At 45.4% G+C, this 25404-nt stretch overlaps 1 protein-coding gene across 7 annotated transcripts in view; it reads right to left on the bottom strand.

Annotated features, from left to right (window-relative positions):
- DENND5B (DENN domain containing 5B) overlaps positions 1-25404 on the bottom strand; it is a 149941-nt gene that overhangs the window by 81477 nt on the left and 43060 nt on the right. For 4 of the 7 annotated variants that reach the window (XM_053253502.1, XM_053253504.1, XM_053253498.1 and 1 more), the window contains exon 2: positions 54-119. The exons of the other annotated variants lie outside the window; for them this stretch is intronic. In XM_053253502.1, coding sequence (XP_053109477.1) covers positions 54-119 — 66 coding nt within the window. The remainder of the gene's footprint in view (positions 1-53; positions 120-25404) is intronic. 7 annotated transcript variants of the gene reach the window in all.

Raw genomic sequence — 25404 nt, 5'->3', positions numbered from 1 at the left:
AGGGGTCTTAATTAGTTAGGAAGTGCCCCCCACTCCCCCCCCCATTGGTTTACCTGATGTTCTGTTTGCAGTATCTGAGCTCTTGCCATGGCGATCTGCTTCTAGCCACTGGTATAAGACTACATAACATAACAGAAAACAAAAAGCACGTGTGAACAAAATCAACAGAAAATGCAGACACACACAAATGGTTTAAAACACACACACACACCATGAAGTAGTGATAGTTCCCTCTACCATTTCCGACAGAGGACAAAAAGGACAAGACAATGAATGTTAGACACACAAACACATACTCACACTCACACAAGACAGTCTACCAGGAAATTTTCCTGCAAAAGCCCAACTGAAACATAATTCTTGAATGCTCTTACAAAGGAAACTCGCTTCAGGAAGACTTACATCAATGTTCCAAATGGGCTGTGCTTTATCTGAGTTAGTATAAATCTTCTGATATGATATGCAAAACATGACGTTTCAGGAAGTACTGATCTTAGCAATTTTGCATCAAACACAATAGAAAGCAAAATACTGCCAATAGGGGTTGTATTGGAATCAGACACAATTATTGCTCCAATTCGATGCACAGCCCTAGTATAAAGAACAGAACATACCCAGGACCAGTTCAGCTGCCATTGTCGCTGTGTGACCACCAGAAAAAGGTCTGCGGTGCCCTGACTTTAGAACACTCCCCTCCACGCAGGGAGACCAGCCTACAGCCTTTAGACCAGGCTTTAAGACACCAGCTTTGGTCAGTTTTATTTGCTCAAGCCTTTCAGATAAGCCTGAATTGAAAAATATCTACCAAATCCTATTGACCCAAAATTTTGTGGAACCAAAATAGGTGTCAACCCCATCCCACAACTTACTGTTTTTCACCACTGCCCTGTTTCATGGCAGTGACACTCCTCTAAGATGCTGCCATTGTTTTTCCAGAACCACACACCACCACCACCCCCCCCCGCAATGGGTGTCACCACATAATAGGGGTTTCTTTGGTACCAGTTGCAACACCAACCTTGGACAGCTCTGAGGGTCAGGATCACTAGAGCTGGATATAGCAATATTAAGGGAATATTGCTCTAGTGGTTTCTTGGAACAAACCACCAGCTGTTCAGAGTGCTGCCCATGCAAAATGACCTGTCCCTCCCCTCCCTAGGAAAGGACCAGTTTCAGGGATGTAACTATAATAGGGCAAGGGGAGAAAGTTGTCTGGGGGCCCACTGCCTTGGGGGGGCCCCAGAGGCAAGTCACATGACTGACTCCCCCAGCTGCACACCCAGCTTCCCTCAGTTGTATTCATCCTCCAAAACTGATGTGAGTGTTAAGACCTGGAGCTACCGGAACAGCATGTCTTTCTCTAGTACCATTAGATGACTTGCATCATTCACAATTTACAAAACCTTCTTTAAAATAATTTAGGATGATATTCTATTGTGGCACATAGGATATAAATTTTACTATGCTTTTTGTTACCTCTATTCAGCCTCATTTAAGATTTCTTTACTTCATGAGCTGAGCTTCAGTGAGGGAGGGGCCCATTTTAAAATCTCGTCTCTGGGCCCACGCCAACCTTGCTACGTCCCTGACCTGTTTCTTAAAGGGGGCTTACCCAAGTTCATAACTGAGCCACCTAATGGCGCAGCGGGGAAGTAAATTGCCTAGGGAGCAAGAAGTTGCTGGTTTGTTTCCCAGATTATCGGAAACTCCTATAATGGGCAGCAGCGATATAGGAAGATGCTGAAAGGCATCATCATTGCATACTGCACGGGAGATAGCAATGGTAAACCCTTCCTGTATTCCACCAAAGAAAACCACAGGGCTCTGTGGGCTCCAGGAGTCGACACCGACTTGACAGCACAACTTTTCATAGGCCTCAGCTCTGTTCATAAGCATCAACTCTGGTGATGTTGGGGGGGGGGGCGTGGCACGACTTCTCTGAGTCACAGGACAGAGACAGAGTTCTGTTTTCAAATCATGGTGAAGGTGCTGGCTTGGGTTCTCCTGGTGTGGGAAGTCCCAGCAGCACAGGGTCACAGGTTCTTCCTACCCTGTCTCATCCCCCAAACTGTCTGTCTCATTCTGCAAGTGGGGGGGGGGGGCGTTTCTTGGGTCTGGGGTCATGACAGCTTGGAAGGCACAAGCTACCAGGTTCAATCCTTAGGATCTCCTGCTCAAAAGGAATTCAGATTCAAGGGCTGGGGAAGATCCCTGCCCCCAACACCCCTGGGAATTGCTGCCAGCTGCGTGATATAGTACTAGGCTAGATGGACCAGTGATCAGACTCCACATTATTTATTTGAATTATTATTTTTTAAACAATAAAGCAGCTTTGGGTGGCAATTCACCTCTTGAGAATCACAGCTCTGATTTACTGGCAAGGCCGGGTGAAATTTGGAAGCCACAGAAGCCCAAGCACTACATTTCCAGGGATCAGGAGGAGAACTGCTATATCTTGGATAGCATTTTGCTCCTCCCCACAACTTGTGGAAAGCCAAGTAAGTTATCTGTACTAAGCAAACAAGTGTAAATGTACCCAAACATGCATAACTTATACAAGTGGCAGAATCTAGTTTTCCTTAGCATACAATTGGATTACTACGGTGCCATGTTTTGATTGCTTTTATGCAGCCCTGGGGGGTTGGGACACATCTTTGCAACAAACCTGCAAGATAGAAAAGGTACAAAATTGTAAAAAGCACTTCACACACTGAAGAAGTGCTATGGAAGTGATAAATGTACGGCAAGAAGCGTGGTACTATTCATTTTAATTTTAAATACTCCCTGCCTACACCTAAAAACTGACAGATGAGAACAAAGAAGCAGCAAAATGAAGGCAACACAGAAGTCAGTGAAGAGAAAGTTACAAGTCCTCTCTTACTCTCTATGCATAGGTGTGAACCTTCACTAAATTTCTGTCCTGCCTTTCAGTTCAAAAGGATCCCCGACTGTACTCTAAGCAGAGTAATTCCATGTATAGTTGTTCCCAAAAGGTGACATCCTTGATTGCAGTCAAGCATCTGTCAGACAACATTTTGGCTCATGTGTGTTTAACTGGGAAGGGAATACTCTATATTCCATATTCTAGATCTGAATGAAATATTGCAGATGGTCCCTTTCTCTAACAGAAAGTGAAAGTCGTTACCTTGTATATGAAAATATGAAGCTGCCTTATACTGAGTCAGACTATTGGTCCATCTAGCCCCGTACTTTCTATAATGAGTGACAGCAACTCTCCAGGGTTTCAAACAGGGGCTTTCCCAGCCCTATCTGTAGATTCCAGGTCTATGACCATAACAAAGACTGATTTATGGTTTAGATTCCAGGAATTAGACCTGGGAGCTTCTGCGTGGAAGTGTGCTTTGACACTGCTATAGCCCCTCCCCTGAAGGAGTATAGGGTTCCTAAAGTTAGGAACGTAGGAGGAAGCTGCCATATACTGAGTCAGACCATCTAGCTCAGTATAGCCTGCACAGACTGGCAGTGGCTTCTCCAAGCTTGCAGACAGGAATCTCTCTCAGCTCTATCTTCATGATGCCAGGGAGAGAACTTGGAACTTTCTCCTCTTCCCAGAGTGGCTCCAACCCCTAAACGGAATATCTTACAATGCTCACACATCAAGTCTCCCATTCATATGCAACCAGGACAGACCCTGCTTAGCTAAGGGGACAAAAGTCATGCTTGCTACCACAAGACCAACCCTCCTCCTTTGAAAGTTAAGCTTGCTCCACTGTTTACATGCCAAATCTTACTGTTATATACAGTGTTTCACTGATTTTTCCAGCAGGCAACTCATAAAGCATAAATATACACACTTCTAAAATCGGTGTAGTTGCACACTGGATGGCCAAACCCTATTCTCACAATATATCCAGGATGAATAAACATGTGTAGAGGGATAACCTACGTGTGTTCAGTTTAATGTCTACATAGCGTGTACACGTGCAACCGTACACACACAGGCGGCTTTCCCTGCAATGAGGAACCCTGCTTTCCCCATTTTATAGATTGTTTGGAGACAGAGTCTTGCATGCATACACACAATTCAACTGAATGTGCATGGATTAGGGGCGATACTTGCCACCTTGATTCTGCTCCCCAAAATTGTAGATACATTTGGTGCTGGAATGAACCTGGGATCTTCTCCATGCAAAGCATGTAAATAGGTCATGAGAATGGGGCTTCAGATGCACGGACACAGATAATAAATATGTGTGTACGTTGCCCACATATTCCCAAGCTGCAAATGTATACACAGCAATCGGGTATGTCCTGTGAAGAGGAGAACCACTCTAAGTTGGTTGAATTGTAAATTCTCTCATGCTTTCAAGAAACCATCCCCTTCCTTGAAAATCCCCAGAAAGGCAAATTTGCCTACATTATGCAACACGCAAGTGATATTAACATTTAATTGGCTGAAAGCCAGACTATACCACTTGACAACTCAAGTTGTTGTTAGTATATTTCAGGTTTTGAACATTAGCTGCTCTATCTAAAGATGACAGGACAGCTCAAAAGATGCCAAAGAATATGCCTACACTGCTGTCGGAAATGAACACACCAGCAGTGTACTAATGGTGCTATAAAAACAACAGGCAAAGATTGTTGCGTTTATGTGGCCTCCGAGATCTCATTACCGCAAGCTGTTCTGCTTTGATTAGCTTCTACACCGAACTGAGACACCCACAGGCAGCACCTACAAATGCATTAAGCAACAAGATACCCACACATTTGCAAATAAAGCTCCCCTCATTAAGACCTTAAGAACTCCGTTATGGGGACTGCTGGTCTAGTGAATTATGAATAGGGGTCACCCCATTTTGCCATGGAAGATGCATTCAGACATACAAGAATGCAGGAGGAGTTTGTAGTGATTGTTTGACCTATGCAAATCCCAAGAGTAAATTGTAATTGGCAAAGTGCCATTAAATGATGGATACTAATTCCAAGAGCACAATAAGCTCTTCAGCTTTCAATACATTTGCCTAGCATTTTACCGAGATGACAAAACCCTTTTAACACTATTAAAAGCTATTGGGTGCTTTTTTTTTTAATTTTTTTAAGCAGATATACTTCACTGCTCTGGAAAACAATCGTTCTAAAAATAAATCTATAGAGGCGTTTTATTTCAGCTTCACCATCCTCTGCCTTCTGACCTCAATTGAAGGATCTTCACTATCTGCCTAGAGAGTAATGGCATAGGTACCAACAGCTTTGGTTTCTTAATATAGCTGCACACTCAGATGCCAGCAGATCAACAAAAACATACAAAAGGAAACAACTATCCAGAAGGTAGATCAAGCCTACAATTTCAGCTAAACAGAAATCTAGGTTAGCAGTCATGTAAGCACAATAGCATTGCTGAGAGAGATTAGGAGCCCGACATACATAAATTGCGCTTCGCCTGAAGGAAATAAAAAGCTCAATTACACTTTAAATCATATGAATAATTTCCCAAGATTTAATCACTTCCACTTCATGTATACATTGACTGCAACACCACACGCACCACACTGCATTTCAATAGCTAGCTGCAAGCTATTTTATAATGCTCTTCCACACCGGGCATTCACATTTAGAAGGATACAACACCCAATCCCAGGCAGCAGTGAACAGGTGCAGAACTGGCATTTTCAGAATTCTAAGCATGGGGGGGGGGGGAGAGAGCAATTTTCTTTTAGCCTCCAGCCTCTCTTTTCTCCATGACAAACATGTATGGAATTGAGACATTTCCTTTTGCTGCCAAATTGCATTTCTGTCCTAGCAGACTGCATTCTAAGCACGGATTGCTAACATTTTCTTTGCGTGCACATACCCAAGACCCTTGATATTTTATACAGAGAGCCCTTTTAAAAGCCATCATTGTCATAGTACTATCACCTGAAGCATTTTGAAATTAGTTTTATTTTATTACTGCCCTTCAAAGAGATCAAGATGGTGATCTGCACAGGGTTCCCCTTTCCATCCTCACAACAATGCATGAAAGTAGGATGGGCTTGCCTAAGGATATCCAGAAGCTTCCTGGCCGAGCAAGGGCTTGAACCCGAGTCTCAACAATTCAATTCCAGCATGATTCACCATGCCACACTAGATCAAGAGTTAACCTAAGACTGCTCATATTTGATCAGACAATAAGGTTGTTCACACGAGCAGCCCTACTGGAGGAAGACAGGGCTAGCCAGGTAGGGCTGGTCGTGTGACACGCCAGGATGGATCCCACCACTTCACCCCTAGGTAGTCCTGAATTTAATTTTAATTTTTACATTTATATCCCGCTCTTCCTCCAAGGAGCCCAGAGCAGTGTACATGGTTTGTTTATCCTCACAACAACCCTGTGTGGTAGGTTAGGCTGAGAGATACACGGCTGGCCCAGAGTCAGCCAGTGAATTTCATGCCTGAATGGGGATTAGAACTCTGGTCTCCCCAGTCCTAGTCTAACCACTGCACCACACTGGCTAAACTTAGGCTAAAAGCGAGGTAGCAAGACGAGCGTGCGTCTCCTACCTCATTCCCTGGTTGCGTGGGCCGCCGTGCTGCGGATAGCTGCTCCTGGGATGCCAGAAGCCATCTTGATCAGAGAGCCCTGGGGAAAGAGTGGCCAGGCAGCAGGGTACTCCCCCAAAGCACTGAGCTGCTTGCACAGTGCATTGTGACCGAGCCAGTAATCATGTGGGCAGCTGATTCGGCCACCCAGGGACAGCTCAGTGATCGTCTGCAGGGAGGGGTAAGTTAACCCACTCTCCCTGCAGACCTGCCTGAAGCTCTTCTCACTGGATTTCCTAAATAAACTACTTTATTTAGAACTTGCCTCCAGACAGTATTAATTTGGAGCGCCCTCCTTACCTGTGCATTTCCGAGGCAACTGGAGTTGATAAAGAAATCTCCCCTCCAAGCTCTCTAACACAAACTAGGAAGTTGCCACATATGAAGCAGCCGCTGACGGTTACTTACATCTAGTGCAGATATAACACTGCTCAATCTAACCATGGAGTAGCCCCCTGAGCTGGATACATGTCATCTTCCTCCTCCATTCTTGCGCACTGATTTTTCCTCTTGTTTTGAGAGCTAACCATGGCTAGCATTATGTTTGCACCATGTTTGTAAACCATGGTTATCTCCAAACGACAGCAGTGGCTTAGAATTAATCATGGTTAGGAAATCAAGATAGTCATGGTTAGGGGGGAGGGCACACAGACAAACTCTCATACCTTCCCAGGGCTGTGTGTCCTGAGAGAACAGAAAAGAAACCAAGAAGTTGACACCATCAGCTCCTGAGGTGATTAGTGGTCGGAGAAAACTCTCCTTTTTTGTACTCTTTAGTAGTATTGGGTTTTTTTTAAACTCTGGTAACTTTTTTTTTGGTTATAAGTTAGCGGTTTTCAAAATTCTTTTCTTGCATCCCAGTTGAAGGCAATCACTTATTCCCATGACCCCAAAGACTACTTTGTACTCATAAAAGAGTTCTCATAAAACCACCACAGGGCAATCTTTACTAGACCTTATTGATTGCACTTTGCCGCTCATGTCTCCGCAGCAGTATGGGGCAGCAGGGGGAAGCATTATCCTGGGGATGGAGCTGTAGCTCAGTGGTGGAGCACCAGATGTACATGCAGAAGGTCTCAGGCTTAAATCTCTGGCAGCATCTCCAGATAGGGCTGGGAAAGACTCCTCTCTGAAACCTTGGAGAGCTGCTGCCAGTCAGAGCAGACAAGACTGAGCTAGACGGAGCAATGGCCTGACTGGGTATAAAGGCAGCTTCCTAGGCTCCTCATTAATATTCAAGACTGCTGTGTTGCGAATGCAACAACGGGTTGGCTTAAATTGAGCCATCTTGCCAGGTTACTCCTTTATGTGAAGGATTGTAATGTCGTTGTTGTTGTTTTAAAAAGTGTGGTGAATGATATTTAAAGATAGATCATTAAACATTTAATTAGCAAGGGACCCAGTGCTTAATATCCTGCAACCCAGTAACTGGGTTGCAACAGTACTGTGAAAATCACTCTAAAATTGTAAACCACCTTGGGAGCCTTGGCAGGAAGAAGCAGGGATGCATGCCCATGTCCCATGCCCCACGCTCCACAGTAGAATACAGGTATGCGTATACAGGTACTACTCAGATATACAGAGAAGAGAGATCAGATCCACATGAGGATATCACAGCATTCTGGTCTCCTCCTTGGTGGTTCTGAAAAACATAGGAACAGAGGAAGCTGCCGTATACTGAGTCAGACCATTGGTCTATCTAGCTCAGTACTGTCTACACCGACTGGCAGTGGCTTCTCCAAGGTTGCAGGCAGGAATCTCTCTCAGCCCTATCTCGGAGATGCTGCCAGGGAGGGAATGTGGAACCTTCTGCTCTTCCCAGAGCGGCTCCATCCCCTAAGGGGAATATCTTACAGTGCTCACATGTAGTCTCATTCAAATTCAAATGTAAACAGGGTGGGCCCTGCTTAGCTAAGGGGACAAGTCATGCTTGCTACCACAGGGCCAGCTCTCCTCTATGTAGGAAACCCACAAGGGCTCCCTTGCCCCACTCCATTGTTTTAGCTAGGTTTGACTACTATTTGATTATCTTCTTCCCAGAACTGTCTCATGTACTTAAGATGGTACCTGAATTTGTTTATCTTCTATCTCCCTGCCGCTTTTGCGTTGTGTATTAAATTGTAAACCATTATTTCAAACTGTGAACCACCGTGCGCTATTGGCAGGAAGGCAGCATAGAAAATGTAGTTAAGCAAAAATATGCAGTGGAAACTGTATCAGGAGGAGAGACTAATCTAGATGGTGATCTCTACTACTCTGCTTTATTCTGTACGGTTGCAACCAGCCCCAGGTCTCCGTTGGGCACAGCAGGGCACAAACTCTTGCGCTAGCGACCTGACCCCAGGGCTATCAAGGAGCTCTACAATCTTGCCCCCTGCTAGAGTGGATATATGACAACATATTGAAAATAAAACTGCTAATATTATAATGCCCTTATACAAAACTATGGTGTGGCCACACCTGGAGTACTGCATATAGTTCTGGTCAGCACATCTCAAGAAGGATATTGTAGAACTGGAAAAGGTGTAGAAGAGGGCAACCAAGATGATCAGGGGACTAGAGCACCTTCCTTATAAGAAAAGGCTACAACACCTGGGACTATTTAGTTTAGAATAAAGACTGCGGGGAGACATGATAGAGGTCTATAAAATCATGCATGGTGTGGAGAAAGTGGATAGAGAGACATTCTTCTCCCTCTCACATAACACTAGAACCAGAAGTCGTCCCATGAAATTGATTGCCAGGACATTTAGTACCAGCAAACAGAGGTACTTTTTCACACAACGCATAATCCACTTGTGGAATTCTCTGCCACAAGATGTGGTGACAGCCAACAACCCGGATGACTTTAAGAGGGGTTTGGATAACTTCATGGAGGAGAGGTCTATCAACAGCTACTAGTCGGAGGGCTATAGGCCACCTCCAGCCTCAAAGGCAGGATGCCCCTGAGTACCAGTTGCAGGGGAGTAACATCAGGAGAGAGGGCATGTCTGCAACTCCTGCCTGTAGGCTCCCAGCGGCATCTGGTGAGCCACTGTGTGAAACAGGATGTTGGACTAGATAGGCCTTGGGCCTGATCCTGCAGGGCTGTTCTTATGTTCTTAACAGAGCAGCAGTTGGGATGGACTTGGAAACCTAGACCTTTGCAACAGATACCAACCACATTCGCTATTGTTTTGCGACATCAGACAGTCCTGTTTGAAGTTGACAATTATTATTAAAGCCCTACTAGGAGAGGATATTTGTTACACTGAATAATTGTCATCCAGACTTGCATACTGTCGTAGTGCAATCGTGTTGTACTAGGACAGGGATTCCCAACGGAAGGTATTAGTACCCCTAGGGGTACCTGGAGGGCTCCTCCAAGGGGGTACTCAGAGCCCTCCAGTCTCCCCACACTGCAGCCATTTGTTCCCCACCTGAGGATACCCCACCACTTGAAGTCGATGCACCTGCAGCAATGTGTCTGCTGCACAAGGGGAGGGAGAAGGGTAGACAAACTCCTCCTGACTGGCTGGCTGTGTGCTGAAACTCAACATAGCCCTCCCCTTGGTGTGACTGACAAGTTTCAGAAAATCAGCACTGAGTACTCCCGTTGAAATTAATGGGACAAGTAAACTTGTCCTATTAATTTCAATAATACTGCCTATGAGTAACTTAGTGTGACTGCGAGCCAGCCAGTGATGGGAGTAGCCTGTCTCCCAAACAGCAACTCTTAAATTTGTGTTTTTGTGTATATATGTGTACACACACACAAGTTTTGAGACTACCTACTCCAATCACCAGCTGGCTTACATTCAGATTACATTACCCATAAGCAGCCTTATTGAAATTAATGGGACAAGAATACTCAGTGCTAATTTTCTGAAACTTGTCAGCCACACCAAAGCCAGTCAGGAGCAGAGGAGGAGTCTACTTGTCCCTTTAATTGCAATAGGAATACTCATAAGTAACTTAATCTGGATATAAACCAGTGACTGGAATAGCCTGTCTCAACTGTAACATTTAAATTTGTTTGTGCATACTCACATAAACACTCTCTCTCTCTCTCTCTCTCTCTCAGGGGTGTCTAAGCTGAAAGTGTACAACAAAAGGGGTACACTTTGGTTTTTTTAAATTGGGAACCGCAGCACTAGTGCAAGGATTTGTGCTGGCTAGTTGTGCGAAGTTGGGAGCTTGTGTTCCAGGGTGCACTTGCCCATCCTGTGGTGAGCCTCCTGCTATGAAACCTTTCTCAGTCCATGCATGTTGCAGAGAATGATGCAAATCTATCTGCTATCCTTGCTGAGCAAGCACAACCCTTGACCGAGGAGATCAACTTCAGCTGAACAACTAGCTTTTGTGTATGAATCTTTGTTTATTGCACTAGTGGGGGATGGCAATTTTTGCTCATCCTCCCCTTCCTGCTGCAACCTCCCCTGCTGCATGCCATCCTGCTTTGAAGCATCCCCCAGTCTTCAACAGGCGCAGGAGGAAGGGGGGGAAATCGGCAAAAGCCACCCTCCCCCACCCGTTGCAAGAAGAAAAGTATGTTCCATTTAGGCAAGAAGAATTTAGTATATAACTCTAAGGAGGGAAGCAAGCAAGCTATAATCCTAGCATTATTTAACACTACACAATCTCTGTATAGAATAAGCAAACCTGGTTACAAAAGCTTATAGGTAAGAGTTGATTTCCCACATGCCCCTCTTCTTAATCCATGTCTGTTTGACCTCCTTTCCAGCCGCCTGTCAGTTCTCGTTCTGACAGTTGGCATCTCTGTGCATCCTAGCCTCCATCAGTATGTCCATTTTAATCCCAAGTGTGAACTCAGAAATAGCTGTCAAGCCTTTTCATTTTACGACTCATTCGGGAACAGTTTCTCAAAACCAAAACTTATAAAATATGCAAATACTGTAATCCGATACAAAATGTATGTGTGTGTGAAAATCATACATCTCTCCTAGAACTACTCCCATAAGCAGACTTCAGCTGTTGCTCACCTGTGTATTTACAAAAAGATGGGAATGCAAGACAGGTTAGTCACTATTCTGTTTTGGTAGAGCAAGACAAATACTAGATACCAGACTTGAAGCAATAGATCTGATTAACCTCAGCAAGCAAAGCAGCAACTAATCCAGACTGCAGTGGATATATATACACAAGGGCTTTTGTTGCTAGACATGCAGGAGGAAATGGAGACAAATAAGGGCTTGGCAAGCCAATTCACACATGCATGTTTCTCTCTCAAGGACAACACTTGAATCAGTTCACACGTTCTGCTGCAAGTCAATTGAAAAGGGCCTCTGTCTGCTGGACTTCGGCAAACAATTCCTTGATGCATGTGGGTTGCCAGAACCTAAGGGGTATACTCGTGAGTCAAATGGGCCGTATTTGGGAGGGACTTGGAGGTGGAGACAAATGGGCCGTATCTAGGTGGAGACAAAAGTGTCTCTACCTAGACACTTGCCAGTTCACCGGAGGCAAGTGCCCCAGCCCTCTGTCAATCAGGACACCCATCACCACAGAGATCTCCTCCGCAGAGGTCTCATTTCCACTGCCATTTCTGAGAAGGTAAGAAACAGCAGGAATCCTTTCTGCACAGTAGGAAAGGGCTCCTGCTATTTCTTACCCTCTCCATCTCCCATTGCAAATGGCAGAAGACCTGCTTCTTTCCTAAGACGTCTGCCTATGTGCCAAAAAAAGAATCAGAGGGAAGAGAGGAGGTGGGTGCTAAACACCTGCAATGACAAGTTAGTGAGATAGGTCTCCATCCATAGATCCCTCTGCATCCAAATTAATTCAAAGGGCTCTCTTAGGGTGCGCCATTCAAGGATGAGTGTGACTGGAGCAGATGAATGAAAGGACCATGTTCTGTAGGCTCAGTGAAGGAGTTGCTGCTGAACACGGAGGAGGAGAAGTTGTGTAACAACCTCCTCTCTGTGGAATATAAAGAGCTCATCAAGTTCCAAGACCTGTGAGAGACTTCACTCATGGGCAAGGGATCAAACCACACAGGCAAAGCTTTTCACACAGAAGCACTGCCTATAGCCGGACACAGGCTCGGCCCAACACTCTTCATAGATCAGTGACTGGCAGATGCTGCCCATGAAGGGGCGAGCACAAGGGTGAGAAGCTCTTTAAAGAGATGCTGAACCCAGCATTAGAGTGTTATCATTTCTCTCTCCCCACTGCCATACACACACACCCACACCCCAAAATGTGATCTGTTGCACAGCAGGAGGTGTATGAATGGACAGAAGAGAAATACTGCTGCAAGCCTATACATGGTCTTCTGAAAGATTGCATTTCAAATGTCTACTCAGGGATTTTCCTATTTATTCTCTGAATATATTTATGTACACACTATCCTCGAGGGGGAAGCATCTACCATACTGTATTTATCAGCCAGAACAACTGCCACAGACTTTGCAGCGGTGAGATTTGTCCTCCACCCCGATTTGAAGCTTGTATTCTTCATGCAAAACGAGCAATCTCTTTTGGCTCACCACCAAGGAAAAGCAGACAGAGAGAGCCACCTGCCCATCCCTTGGCTGCTTCCTAACAGTTCCAGCCAACACAGTGGTAGCCCTGTCACTTATGTGGTTACTTTCAGACTGTAGCAACACAGATGCCAAGTTCTCCACAATCCAGTCACTGGGACAACGTATTTGCATCACATGGACCAGTAAAGAGCAACTGAGCCGTGAGCAAAGGGCGTGCAGTGATATTTATAAAAGCACTTCAAATCCTACCAAACCTTTCATGTTATTATGTTTATTATATTTCTAATCCATTCTTCCTCAAAGGAACTCGGGTAGACAGACATGGTCCACCCCCACCCCCCCCATTTTATCCACCATCGCCCCGTGGAGTCGGTTAGGCTGAGAGATAGTAGGTTCATTCACACGATCCTCCGCTGGCTAGGAGGAGTGCCCAGCCAGGATTGGAAAGCCGGGCATGCTCCCAGGTGGCAGTCACATGAACCTCATAAACAAGGTAAGGAAGAGTGGTCATATGGGGCACGGGAGCTGGGTCAGACCTGGCACCCCACCCAGATTCTCTGCTCAACATTTTACCGAGGGTGGACAAAAAGCCATTCGACCCAGCTCCCGCCTCCCACAGAATCTCTCCTCCTACCTTGCTTTTGAAGTTCACATGACCAGGAGCATGTCCAGCTCTCCGACTCTGGCTGGATGCTTCTCTTACCCAGATGATGATCATGTGGATGACCCTAGTGCAGGGGTTCCCAACCTGTGGTATTCCAGATGTTGCTGAACTACAACTCCCATCATCCCAGCCACAATAAATGGTAGCTGGGGGTGATGGGAGTTGTACTTCAGTAACATCTGGAGTACTGCAAGTTGGGAACCCCTGGCCTAGTGAATGGCCCAAAGGCACCAAGTGCGCTTCATGACCCAGGTCTCCCTTAGTTCTATTCACTATACCAATGTTTCTCAACGTTTTTGGAGTCATGGATGAGTACATTATTCGTGTGCCATTTCCTGGACCAGCAGTTAGTAAGGGGGCCGTCCCCCCTTAACCCCCAGGCAACTCCCAACAAACAATTTTGGGCAGTTCTCCGGAGTTCATTTCCAGGCAGCCCTCTGCTGGATAATGTTCATTTCAAGGGAGTGAAATGAATGTTATCCAGCAGCAAGGGCTGACTGGAAATGAGCTCCAGAGAGCTCCTGATGACCCCCCAATTTTTTTTTGTTGGGGGGGGCGTGATTTTTATTAGTGATGCCTCATGGATCAGTACCCAATGCCTTGCAGACCGGCACTGGACCACAGACCAGTGGTTGAGAAACACTGAACTATACTAAATTTACTCTCAAAGAGTTACTGTTATGACAAATATTTATATGCGGCTTTTCAACAAAGTTCTCAAAGCAGTTTACAGAGAAAAATAAAGAAATAAGATGGTTCCCTGTCCCAAAAGGGCTCACAATCGAAAGAGAAAAATAGAGTAGACACCACAACAGCCACCACAAAATGCTGTGCTAGGATTGGATAGAGACAGTTGCTCTTCCCCTGCTAAATATAAAGGAGTCATCGTTTGAAAGGAGCCCATTTGCTCAGTTAGCAGGGAAATTCTCACAGCCTCAGTTAGCAGGGTTTGTTCCGGGAAAACCTCGCAGTTGGCGAATTTGCGGATGGTGGGCCATTGAAATTGGAGGCAAACGGGGTTAGAAGACTCACGGTTGTGAAAAGACAGCAAATTACAGTTAAAAATGGGGGAGGGTGTCCCTCCAAATTGCCATGAGTCAGTAAGAGTGAAGGAGAACCCTAAAAATCACCCAACCCCCTCAATCACTCCCAAACCTCTGAAAATCACCCCAAGCCCTGGAAATCACCCCCTAGGAAGCTACCATATACTGATTCAGACCATTGGTCGATCTAGCTCAGTACTGTCTACACACAGACTGGCAACGGCTTCTCCAAGGTTTCAGGCAGGAATCTCTCTCAGCCCTATCTTGGAGATGCCAGGGAGGGAACTTGGAACCTAGATACTCTTCCCAGAGCTGCCCCATCCTCTAAGGGGAATACCTTACAGTGTTCACACATCAAGTCTCCCATTCATATGCAACCAGGGTGGACCCTGCATAGCTAAGCGGACAAGTCATGCTTGCTACCACAAGACCAGCTCTCCCCTTAGCCCCGGAAATCACAACCCCCCCAAAAAAAAAATTACGAAGAAATCCCACCAAACTGCGGATGAGCATCCAAGTGGGTTGTGGTTGGCGAGACCTGCCACAATTTCCGAGTCGCAGATGCTTAAAACCGCAATTGGGAAACCTGTGGTTGGCAAGGGATGACTGTACTACAAGCCAAGTGTTTAAAACCTTGGTGCATTTTGGAATATTAAGCAGACCCTGCCCAAATAGGCTGACAACCCAATAGACAAAACTAGCTGGGCCGGGCGCAGAGCATCTGCACCTCAGGCCGGCACCACGGCTGCCCCTCCGTCCCACCCCCACTGCCTGACCAGCTTTCTGGCCGGCCGGCCCACTTCTCTTCTCCCCACCTTCTTTGCCACCTCCCCACCCCCGCGCTTTCTGGCTGGCAGGCTGGCCGGGAAGCCGGCCCGCTACCTCCTCCCGCCTACCCACTACTGGCAGCCAGGCTGCTGCCTCCTGCCCCTAGTGGCTGCCATCCCTATTTTCTGCCCCGTCCCTGTCGCAAGTCCCGCAGCTGCTCCCAAACTCTTGTGAGAGCTGCCACGCATGGGATTAGCGACGGGCACGTTTAAGAGAATTAACTGTACAGAAGATGTGGAAAACTTAAGAACTAGAGGGCAGAAGGACAGTTGCAGGATCACAATAATCCGTGCAACCACCCTGAACGGTAGGCAGGGGGTGGGGTGGGGGGCTGCAGCTCCACGCAGAGTAGTTGCTTTGCACACAGGAGGTCCCTGGTTCAATCCCTGATATCTGCAAGTGGGTGAAAGATTCCTACCGGAGAGCCACTGCTAGTCAGAGTAGGCAGTACTGAGCCAGATGGACCAATGGTCTGACTCAGTATAAGGCAGCTTCCTATGTCCCCAACTATTTTGGGAAGGAGAGCTGGTCTTGCAGTAGCATGCCTGACTGGCACCCTTTGCTAACCATGGTCTGTCCTGGTTTGCATTTGAATAGGCAGCACGGTCTGCTTTAAGATCTTCCTGTTAGGGGGCAGGGCTGCAGCTTAGTGGTAGAGCATCTGCTTGCATGAAGAAGGCCCCAGGTTCACATCTCCAGGTAGTACTGGAGAGAGACTCCTGCCTGAAACCCTGGAAAGCCACTGCCAGTCAGTGTCGACAATACTGAGCTACATGGACCAGTGGCCTGACTCAGTATAAGGCAGCTTCCTATGGTTATGTACCATCTTCATGTTGCAGGCAGTGTAGAACTGTGGCTGTGAGAATAGGAGCTTGCCTAAGGTTACCTAAGCAAATTCAAGTCTCACCTTGGGCATAAACTGGGGACTTCCTGGCTTACAGCTCACATTCTCAGCCACAACACTGCATCGGCTTTATTACCATTATTACCATTGGGATTTCAAGGTAATAACTATAATCAGTGCACTTATAAATGTTGGGTGATAGTTCTGGTATTCAATTATGGTTAGGTAACTCGTGTTCAACCTGATATCAGCTGTACAACCAAGAACTGATGGTATGCCACTCCAGCTCGCGCTCTCTCTCTCTCTCTCTCTCTCACACTCACACACACACACACACACACACACACACACACACACACACACACCACAGTCTGCACCAAGACTGCAAAATTATGCTAAATTTTGCAAGTTTTGCTTCATTTTGAGCATACCTGGTACTTTCCAAGAAACTTGTTTTTAAAAAGCAAATCCAAGTAAATTTGTAACCCATGGGAAGGTTGGGGGTTGAAAGGCAATGCTGAATTTCACTATGAAGACGATTAAGATGTAGATCACATACTGTCATGAAACACATAGACTTTACAAGATGGATCAGGCTACAGGGATGATTTCTGTTTTTGCTCAAAGTCTACAGATAAATCCCAAGCCTCAAAAAGGTTGAAAAAACAGACACAGTATGTGCAAATCTGTACCAAATCTTCATTCTTTATCCTAGATAAGGGAAACAGTTAAGATTTTATTGTTTTTAAGCAGCAAACACATTTAAGAAAACCTTTGTTTCAACCTTTGTTTGTGTGATTAGGCCTACTATTGGGCTTGCTTCCTGTTACACATGCTTAAAAATACTTAACTTGGGGTCAGGCTCTTTGGTCTAGAGGCATAATTCTGTCTTTGGGAGCAAAAGGTCCTACATGTACCACCCAGACAAACCCATTAATTAAGGGAAAGAAGTGTCTAACCAGAACTAGAACCAATACCATCAACATATTTAAACAACATCTTGTACAGTCGAAGCAGAGACGTGTGAATATGTCCATTACATACATTCATGACTGCCCAGGTGAGCCATATGCTTTAAGAAAGTTGCAAGATGAATATTGCTCAGAAGAGTTTAAAAACCATGAAATAAAAACAAACAGATAGTTGGGGGGGGGTGATCATTATTAAATGCTATGACATCTTGCTTTCTGCTTCCCAGAAAGAGCACTTCTTGTATTCTAAAACATATCCAGAGGTACCCTATTAATAGCCGCTCTCCAGCTGTGGCATACCTCCTGTGCCTGGATCGTGGCTTCAACTGGCACTGCCAACTTAATTGGCACACTAGCAGGAAGTGAAAGGCTAGCATTTACATTCCCAAAGTTCAAGCTCTTCTTATGCACCAAACGAAAACGACAAAGTAATGGTGGGGGCAGACACACTCCAAATAGAAACCCGGCCTTTTGCATACTTGAGCAGCATTTGCCTAACCTTGAAGATCATGCCGTATTTGTTTATAAACCAGCCACCGGGCAGCCACAGAGACCTTGCAAGCCAAGAATGCAAACAGAGAAGCGAAATGGTTCTTGCTGTGCCTACACTTGCATTCCCATTTAATGCATAGAGCGGCATGAAAAGCAGCATTTTCCTATCCATTCTTCTTCTTCTTCCCTCTCCTTGCCCCCACCCCCGCCTCCGCCTCTGCTCTAATGCTGCTGTCTCAATTGCAAGGCAGACTCACGCAGCCCTCCCCACACGGGCTTAATGCTGATTAGTCCTGACACAATTCTGGTGTGGGCTTCTTGCCAGCCAAGAGAATGAGCAGAATTGGTTTGTATGTGGGCCAGACCGACAGCTGCAGTCACCCTGCCTCAGTGTGGGAGAACCCTTTTCTTGCTTACAGAGGCTGAGGCTAAAATTAGAGAGACACATAAGGATGCAACGTGGACACACTAGACCAGCTAGCACTGAAAGGTGCGAGGAAGGACATGGTCATTGGGGCAAGACAAGTGACAGATGCTGAAAGAAGGCTTTGCTTGAGTGGCAGAAAATGCATCATGTCACCGCAAACCTTCAATAAGGAAGAACAACCATAGCTACAAAGCAATCCTTTCTGGGGTTGAATGTAGCTGCTTAATGTGTAGACAGAGCTACAAAGAGTTATCTTAGAATGTGAATACTAGTGCTACACTGGCAAAAAGGTGTTTACAGAAATCTATATTTACATGCCTGTTTTAAAAAAATTATCTTATCCAAGGGACTTGGGGGAAGTAGCTCAGTGACAGAGTGTGTGCTTTGCATGCAGAAGGGCCCAGAGGTTAAATTCCTGGAAGCTCCAGGTAGGGCTTGGAAAGTCACCTGCCTGAAACCTTAGAGTGCCGTTGTCTCTCAGTGTAGGCAATACTGAGCTGGATGGATCAGTGGGTGTGACTTGGGGACCAGTTCGCTTGTGAACTGGACTGCCACAAACCGGTCAGGTTCGATTGAGAACCACGTCGAACCGGTTCAAGCAGGCTCGTCGAACCAACCGGCCCAGCCACTTGTTCTTTTGTTTATCAAGACAGGCAGGATAGTCTTCGGAGACATGAATTTTTAACAAAAACAGAAGCCAAGTACAGTATTCAAACATCTTCTCTTAATCAAAGACAGAGAGATTAGTAGTAGATAAGAGTACTGCTCATTCATTTTCTAAGCCAGAAACGATTATACAACTGGATAAGACTTCCAAGTCATCTGACCTTTTAATCTCTTAAATTATCATCTTCACAAGCAAACGGGTAATAAGTACGCTACTATAAGACTTCAAATAGAGTGTATCATCCAATTGCATGTTAGAAGCCTTTGAAAACCTCTGGTGGATTTATCTCTCCCTGGTATTATTCATGCAATTGTTTTTCCCCACTATAAAGGTGACTTTCACTGTCAACTTGTGGTAGATATACAGACAGCAACATTTTCACTCACCGTGCTTAAGAACATAAGAAGATAACAACAGCTCTGCTGGATCAGGTCCAAGGCCTATCTAGTCCAACATCCTGTTTCCCATAGTGGCCCACCAGATACCTCTGAGAAGCCAACAGGCAAGAGTTGAGGGCATGTCCTTTCTCCTGCTGTTGCTCCCCTGCAACTGGTATTTAGAGGCATCTTGCCTCTGAGGCCTATAGCCACCAAAATAGTAGCCACTGATAGACCTGTCCTTCAACACACTGGGAAGCACACCCTCCCTTGCTGGTATTCTACTTTCATAACTGGTTTTATTGGCTATTTAGGCTATATAGAGCTTGTTTACTTGAAAACTATGTCTTAGCAGCAACTGTCAGCTAATTAGAGGTTTTAAGCTCTATTCTTATTAAATTACAAAAGCGGGGTAGTACTCACCTTCTCCTCATGCTGGGCATCTCCTCTGTGATGAAGGGAGACTGCTTGAGCACCTCCCACTAAATTCCACGCAAAACTCCTTTGATATCTCTTAGCAAACTCCTGTTCGCAAAGCTCCGGGTAGCTAATCTCCCTTGGTCTGAGCCCTGCCTTCTCAAGAGCTGCTTCCAAACTGAGCCACCTCAGGAATGTGGCACCTCCCACAAGCTGTATGACTCACTTGCAGCTAATTCCCACCCACTGTCTCTCTAGTAGGGGTGTGCATGGAATCGGTTCCGTGCACACCCAGGAGGTGGGGCTCCTTTAAGGCGTGGGGAGGGTGTCCTTACCTCCCCCGTCACGCTTCCCCCTCCAACACTGCTTCAAAAACCACTGGTGCAGGGTGGCTGTATACCTTCTTGCCGCCTCGGTCAGCGTAATAAAAAAAAGTGGTCTACGCACACTTCTCCCCTTTGCTTTCTTGATTTATTTATTTTATTTGCTTGCTTTCTTCTTTAGAAAGCTGCCTCCCCTGGCCTGAGCCTTGTCTTCTCTGGCGGTGGTGACCACAGCACCACATCTGGGAAGCAGAACAAACCCCCACTTACCTCCCAACCTTGAGATGGGGAAGTGGGCTGGGATCACCCTGATACTTTGCAGCACTACCCCCACCCCATGTTGAGAGAAAGGCTGGGGGTTCTTTGGCTTCTGCATTGCCGAAGTGCTAAGAGTGCCTTGTTCATGCAGGGTCAAAAAAGCAAGTTCTGAGCTTTTCTTTCCTGCTGGAGTAGGAAAGGTGTGCTTGGCTGCTGTTCTAAGTGCTTCAGCCCAATGGACACCCGTGACTCCCCTTCTTGCTCTTGATTACGAAAGGGGAGCAGCGTGGGGGCTTACTTGGTGAGCTACCACAATTTCAGCTTCGTACCAGAGGCAATACAAAACCATGGACCCAAATGTATTATATGTACACACAGAGTATGCAAGGTTCAAAATATCTTGGATTAGTAAGATATGGCAGAGAATTTATGGCATAGTTTTTGGTGCAATGGTCATCTAGTGGGGGAGAATGGGGGGAAACACACACACACACTCACGGAAGTTGCACTACAAACGAAGAATTATTTTTGATTTGGTGAACAGAATATCACACACTAAAGAATGGACGGCTTTCAAGCACTATTGTAAGGCATGTATAAAAACATACGAATAGCTCTGCTGGATCAGGCCCAAGGCCTATCTAGTCCAGCATCCTGTTCCAGAGTGGCCTACCAGATGCCTCAGAGAAGCCCATAGGCAAGAGGTGAGGATATGCCTTCTCTCCTACTGTTGCTCCCCTGCAACTGGTATTTAGAGGCATCTTGCTGCTTAGGCTAGAAGTGGCCTATAGCCCTCAGACTAGTATCCATTGAAAGACCTGTCCTCCATTAATTTATTCAAGCCATTCTTAAAGCCATCCAAGCTGGTGTCTGTCACCGCATCTTGTGGAAGAGAATTCCATAGGGTAATTATGCATTGCGTGAAAAAGTACTCTGTCGGTCCTAAATGTCTTGGCAATCAGTTTCATGGCAATGAAACCACTAGAACTCTGGTTCTAGTGTTATCAGCAAGGGTGAAAAATCCATCTCTGTCCACACCATGAATGATTTTACAGACTTCTATCATGCCTTGCCCTCCACTGTACATATAGGCCACATTGCAACACACCTAAGATTCAAATTGCACTCTCAGCCTTTCTATTCATGCTTCAATCCCACCCACCTTGGAAATTAGATTCTAACAGTTCCTAATGCCTTTAAAACAAGAGGCCAGATAGCCAATTGCTTTGAATTATATGAAGAGAGGGCACAACTTAATGCAGGGGTACTCATACTTGGGTCTCCAGATGTTGTTGGACTACAGCTCCACAATGGCTGGAGATCATGGGAATTCTAGTCCAACAATGTCTGGGGACCCAAATTTGAGCACCCCTGCATGAATGTCTTCACCTAGAAATGAAGACCCTCGGGGTGCAGATCAGGTAGCTGAGTTTGTAGGAAAACTTAGTGAGTTGTTTCAAAAAATGCTTAAGCAAGGACAAGGAAAGATAAGGTCAGGAGATGTTCTGGTTGCCAGACGAGAACACAGATAAGGAATGCCATAACAAGTGAGTCAGTAGAATCGACAGAAGAGCAACCAGTCTTCTGAAAGGTGCTAATCAATTACATCACCACAAATGGAAAACGGCAATAGGTAAACAGACTCAGGTCAGAGACCAGGCATGAGGCAATGGCTCATCAAGTCAAGTACGAGCAGGCAGAGACACCCCTTGAGAGAGGAGACACAAACACACTTCTAATGGACTGCAATTTTCCAGCTGTTGCCCTGCAAAGGGTCAGCAAACGTGACACAACTTCTAGACTAGTTACAAGAAGGTTTAAAAAAAACCCTAAAAATACTGAATGTTTTATTATTATTGATTTATAGTACACAGTGCTATACAAAGTAGAAAGACATGTCCCTGTCCCGAATGACACTCAATCCACAAAGAGGCACCAAGAGAACATAGGAAGCTGCCTTATACCAAGTCAGACCATTGGGTCCATCTAGCTCAGTATTGTCTACACAGAATGGCAGCAGCTTCTCCAAGGTTGTAGGGAGGAGTCTCTCTCAGCCTTATCTTGGAGATGCCAAAGAGGGAACTTGGAACCTTCATAATGCAAGCATGCAGGTGCTCTAGAGCAGCCCAACCTCCTAAGGGGAATACCTTACAGTGCTCACATGTTGTCTCCCATTCAAATATAAACCAGGGTGGACCCTGCTTAGCAGAGAGGACATGTTTGCTACCACAAGACATCAGAGAAGGGTGGGGGCAATTTGAAGGAGGAGACGTCGGGGAAAGTATATTCAATGTTCATCATGTACTCTTACTTAGGCACAGGTAACTTATACCTTAGTGATACTGAGGTATAAGGACTAGGAGGTTGTGCTCGACAAGTTCCAGGAGCCAGTGTGCTTAGAAACTTAACCATGGTACCTAGACTGGGATACTCGGGCACCAGGCAGCCATGGAGTCTAGAATAGGATATTCAGAGGTAGAGTTATTTAATAAAACCTTTGTGTGCCCAGAAGCCCTGTTTCTGCCAGCGCGGTGTAGTGGTTAGAGTGCTGGACTTGGACCGGGGAGACCCGAGTTCAAATCCCCATTCAGCCATGATACTTATTCAGCCATGATACTTGCTGGGTGATTCTGGGCCAGTCACTTCTCTCCCAGCCTAACCTACTTCACAGGGTTGTTGTGAGGAGAAACTTAAGCATGTAGTATGCTACTCTGGGCTAAGGAAGGAAGTGTAGGGTCATTTCAGGAAGCAGGACACTTCCAAGCAGCTGAATGTGGTGGGGCTGGATGAGTGAAGGTCACAGACAGGGCTGAGTCTGGATAGGAAAGCAGAGAGAGAGAAGGAGAACAAGACTATGGAGGATTTCGAACTTAAGGGTGAGAAGCTTATTCAGAATCAGGGAGCTGAGCAGAAGCCAATGTGGGGATTTAAAGAGAGGCATCACATGGTCAAAGTGATGAGAGAGAGGGACGATTTTTGCAGCAGAGTCATCTATGACAGCCTGGCTAAGTCACTGAAGGGGCTTCATCAGCACCACAAAACCCCTTCACACACTACAATATAATATGCACATTTTTAGGGTGGTTTAGGCTGTGACTTCAGTGCAAACAAGAGCAGGAAGCAGAGGAGGATGCACAAAGATCTATAGCAGCCACTGCAAGAGGTACCAAGGTTTCTTAATCTTTGAGCATTGGTGCAGTGTTCAGATCTAGACTTGCAAGGCAAACTATACACTTACTCCACATTTTCTCTGCTCTCCAGATTCAAAGTCTTTCAGCCTTAAAGGGTAAAGTGTGCCGTCGAGTCAGTGTTGACTCCTGGTGACCACATTTTCACATATGCTGAAAATACTCAAGGTACATTATATTCTGAGCTACCTAATGGTGCAGTGGGGAAATAACTTGCCTAGTGAGCAAGAGGTTGCCAGTTCAAATCCCCGCTGGTATGTTTCCCAGACTATGGGAAACAACTATATCAGACAGCAGCAATATAGGAAGATGCTGAAAGGCATCCTCTCATACTGCGCAGGAGGGGGCAATGGTAAACCCCTTCTGTATTCTACCAAAAAACAACCACAGGACACTGTGGCCACCAGGAGTCAACACCAATTCGATGGTGCAACTTTACCTTTACTTCATGTTATGTTCTATTCAAATACAGATGTATACATAATTTTTGATACTTCATTGCAACAGCTTGTATTTCAAAGTGGGTTTTTTAGAGTTAGTATTTATTAGGTTACTTTAGCCTAAAAATGGCAATTTCTTTTCTCCTGATCTGCAGTTAATGTTTTTAATTATGGTAAACACTTGTGTGTTTTTCACACCAAAATTAAAAATTAATGGAGAAGATACATGAACAGACACACTCTATGAATCAAAAATCTTAGTTTTCTTTACTCACCAAACCAGTGGTCTGGAGAAATAAAAGTTCTCCTGGTTTAATTTCAGGCAGTAGCCAAGGAGAATACAGATTGATTGTATTTGCTCCACTGACTGTTACTTCTATAAGCAAATAGAAGATGAAACTCTTATTCGAAGCCTTGATAATTAAGAGAAGACCTATTTAAGTGAGGCCAAGGGCAGATGTTAAAAGCAAGCAGAGAAAATGTAGACACTGAACTGTCAGCTGAACAGAAGTGTGCAAATCATCGCAAAGAAGGCATGATAAATCCAAACACTTGACAATAAAAATAGACACATTTAAGCTCTCAAACAAATTGAGCAAAAATAGAGTGTGGAGAGTGGTAGCTATGTGACAGAAGAGCAGTTCTCTTCCCCTCCCACAACACATACACCCCTCCAATGGATTTGTTTCTCTTTAGAAAAATATAATCTAAATAGCAGTCTCCTCCCACAACACACCAGCCTTTTTAAAATGGATTCAGCTGCCTTCTGCATCTCTCTTCTACACCCCCAGTATGTGGCAATGTTGCCTGCCCAAGTCCCCCTTCACACACATCTGTAGCCATAAACCCCCATTTAAAGAGCAAACAATCTTGAAGTTTATGTGTATCTAAACCATGTATAAGCAAAATTAATATGAACAGACATGCTCCATACAAGGTTAATATGAGTAGACATGTTCCACCTATAGCAGAGATTTACAACCTGTGGTACTCCAGATGTTGCTGAACTACAACTCCCATCATCCCCAGGCACAATAAGTTGCAGCTGGAGATGATTGGAGTTGCACTTCAGCAATATCTGGAGTACCACAGGTTGGGGTCTATGATCCATGGCATTAATTCTGCAGCTATCATTTTCCAAGATGGAGGACATGTGAATGTGGCGATGCAATAACTCATTATGAAAGTGTAAGCAGAATGCTGATTTGGTGGTAAAATGTGTTTTCTGAGTCAAGATGGGCAGAAGAACTATTGCTATCCACCGTGACCGCCAGTGTGGTGTAGTGGAAAGAATACCCAACTAGGAACACAAGACCTAGTCGAGTCCTTGCTCTGTTATAAAGCGTATTGAGGCCTTGGACAAGTCACTCTCTCATAGGGGTTGTTTTGAGGAGGTGGGAGATGTGTAAATTTCTCTGAGCACAAGTTGGGGTGACC

This window comes from Hemicordylus capensis, chromosome 5 (assembly GCF_027244095.1).
Source record: "Hemicordylus capensis ecotype Gifberg chromosome 5, rHemCap1.1.pri, whole genome shotgun sequence".
NCBI lineage: Eukaryota > Metazoa > Chordata > Lepidosauria > Squamata > Cordylidae > Hemicordylus > Hemicordylus capensis.
Note: the sequence above shows the minus strand (reverse complement) of the source record. Positions and strands in the feature narration are given on the sequence as shown.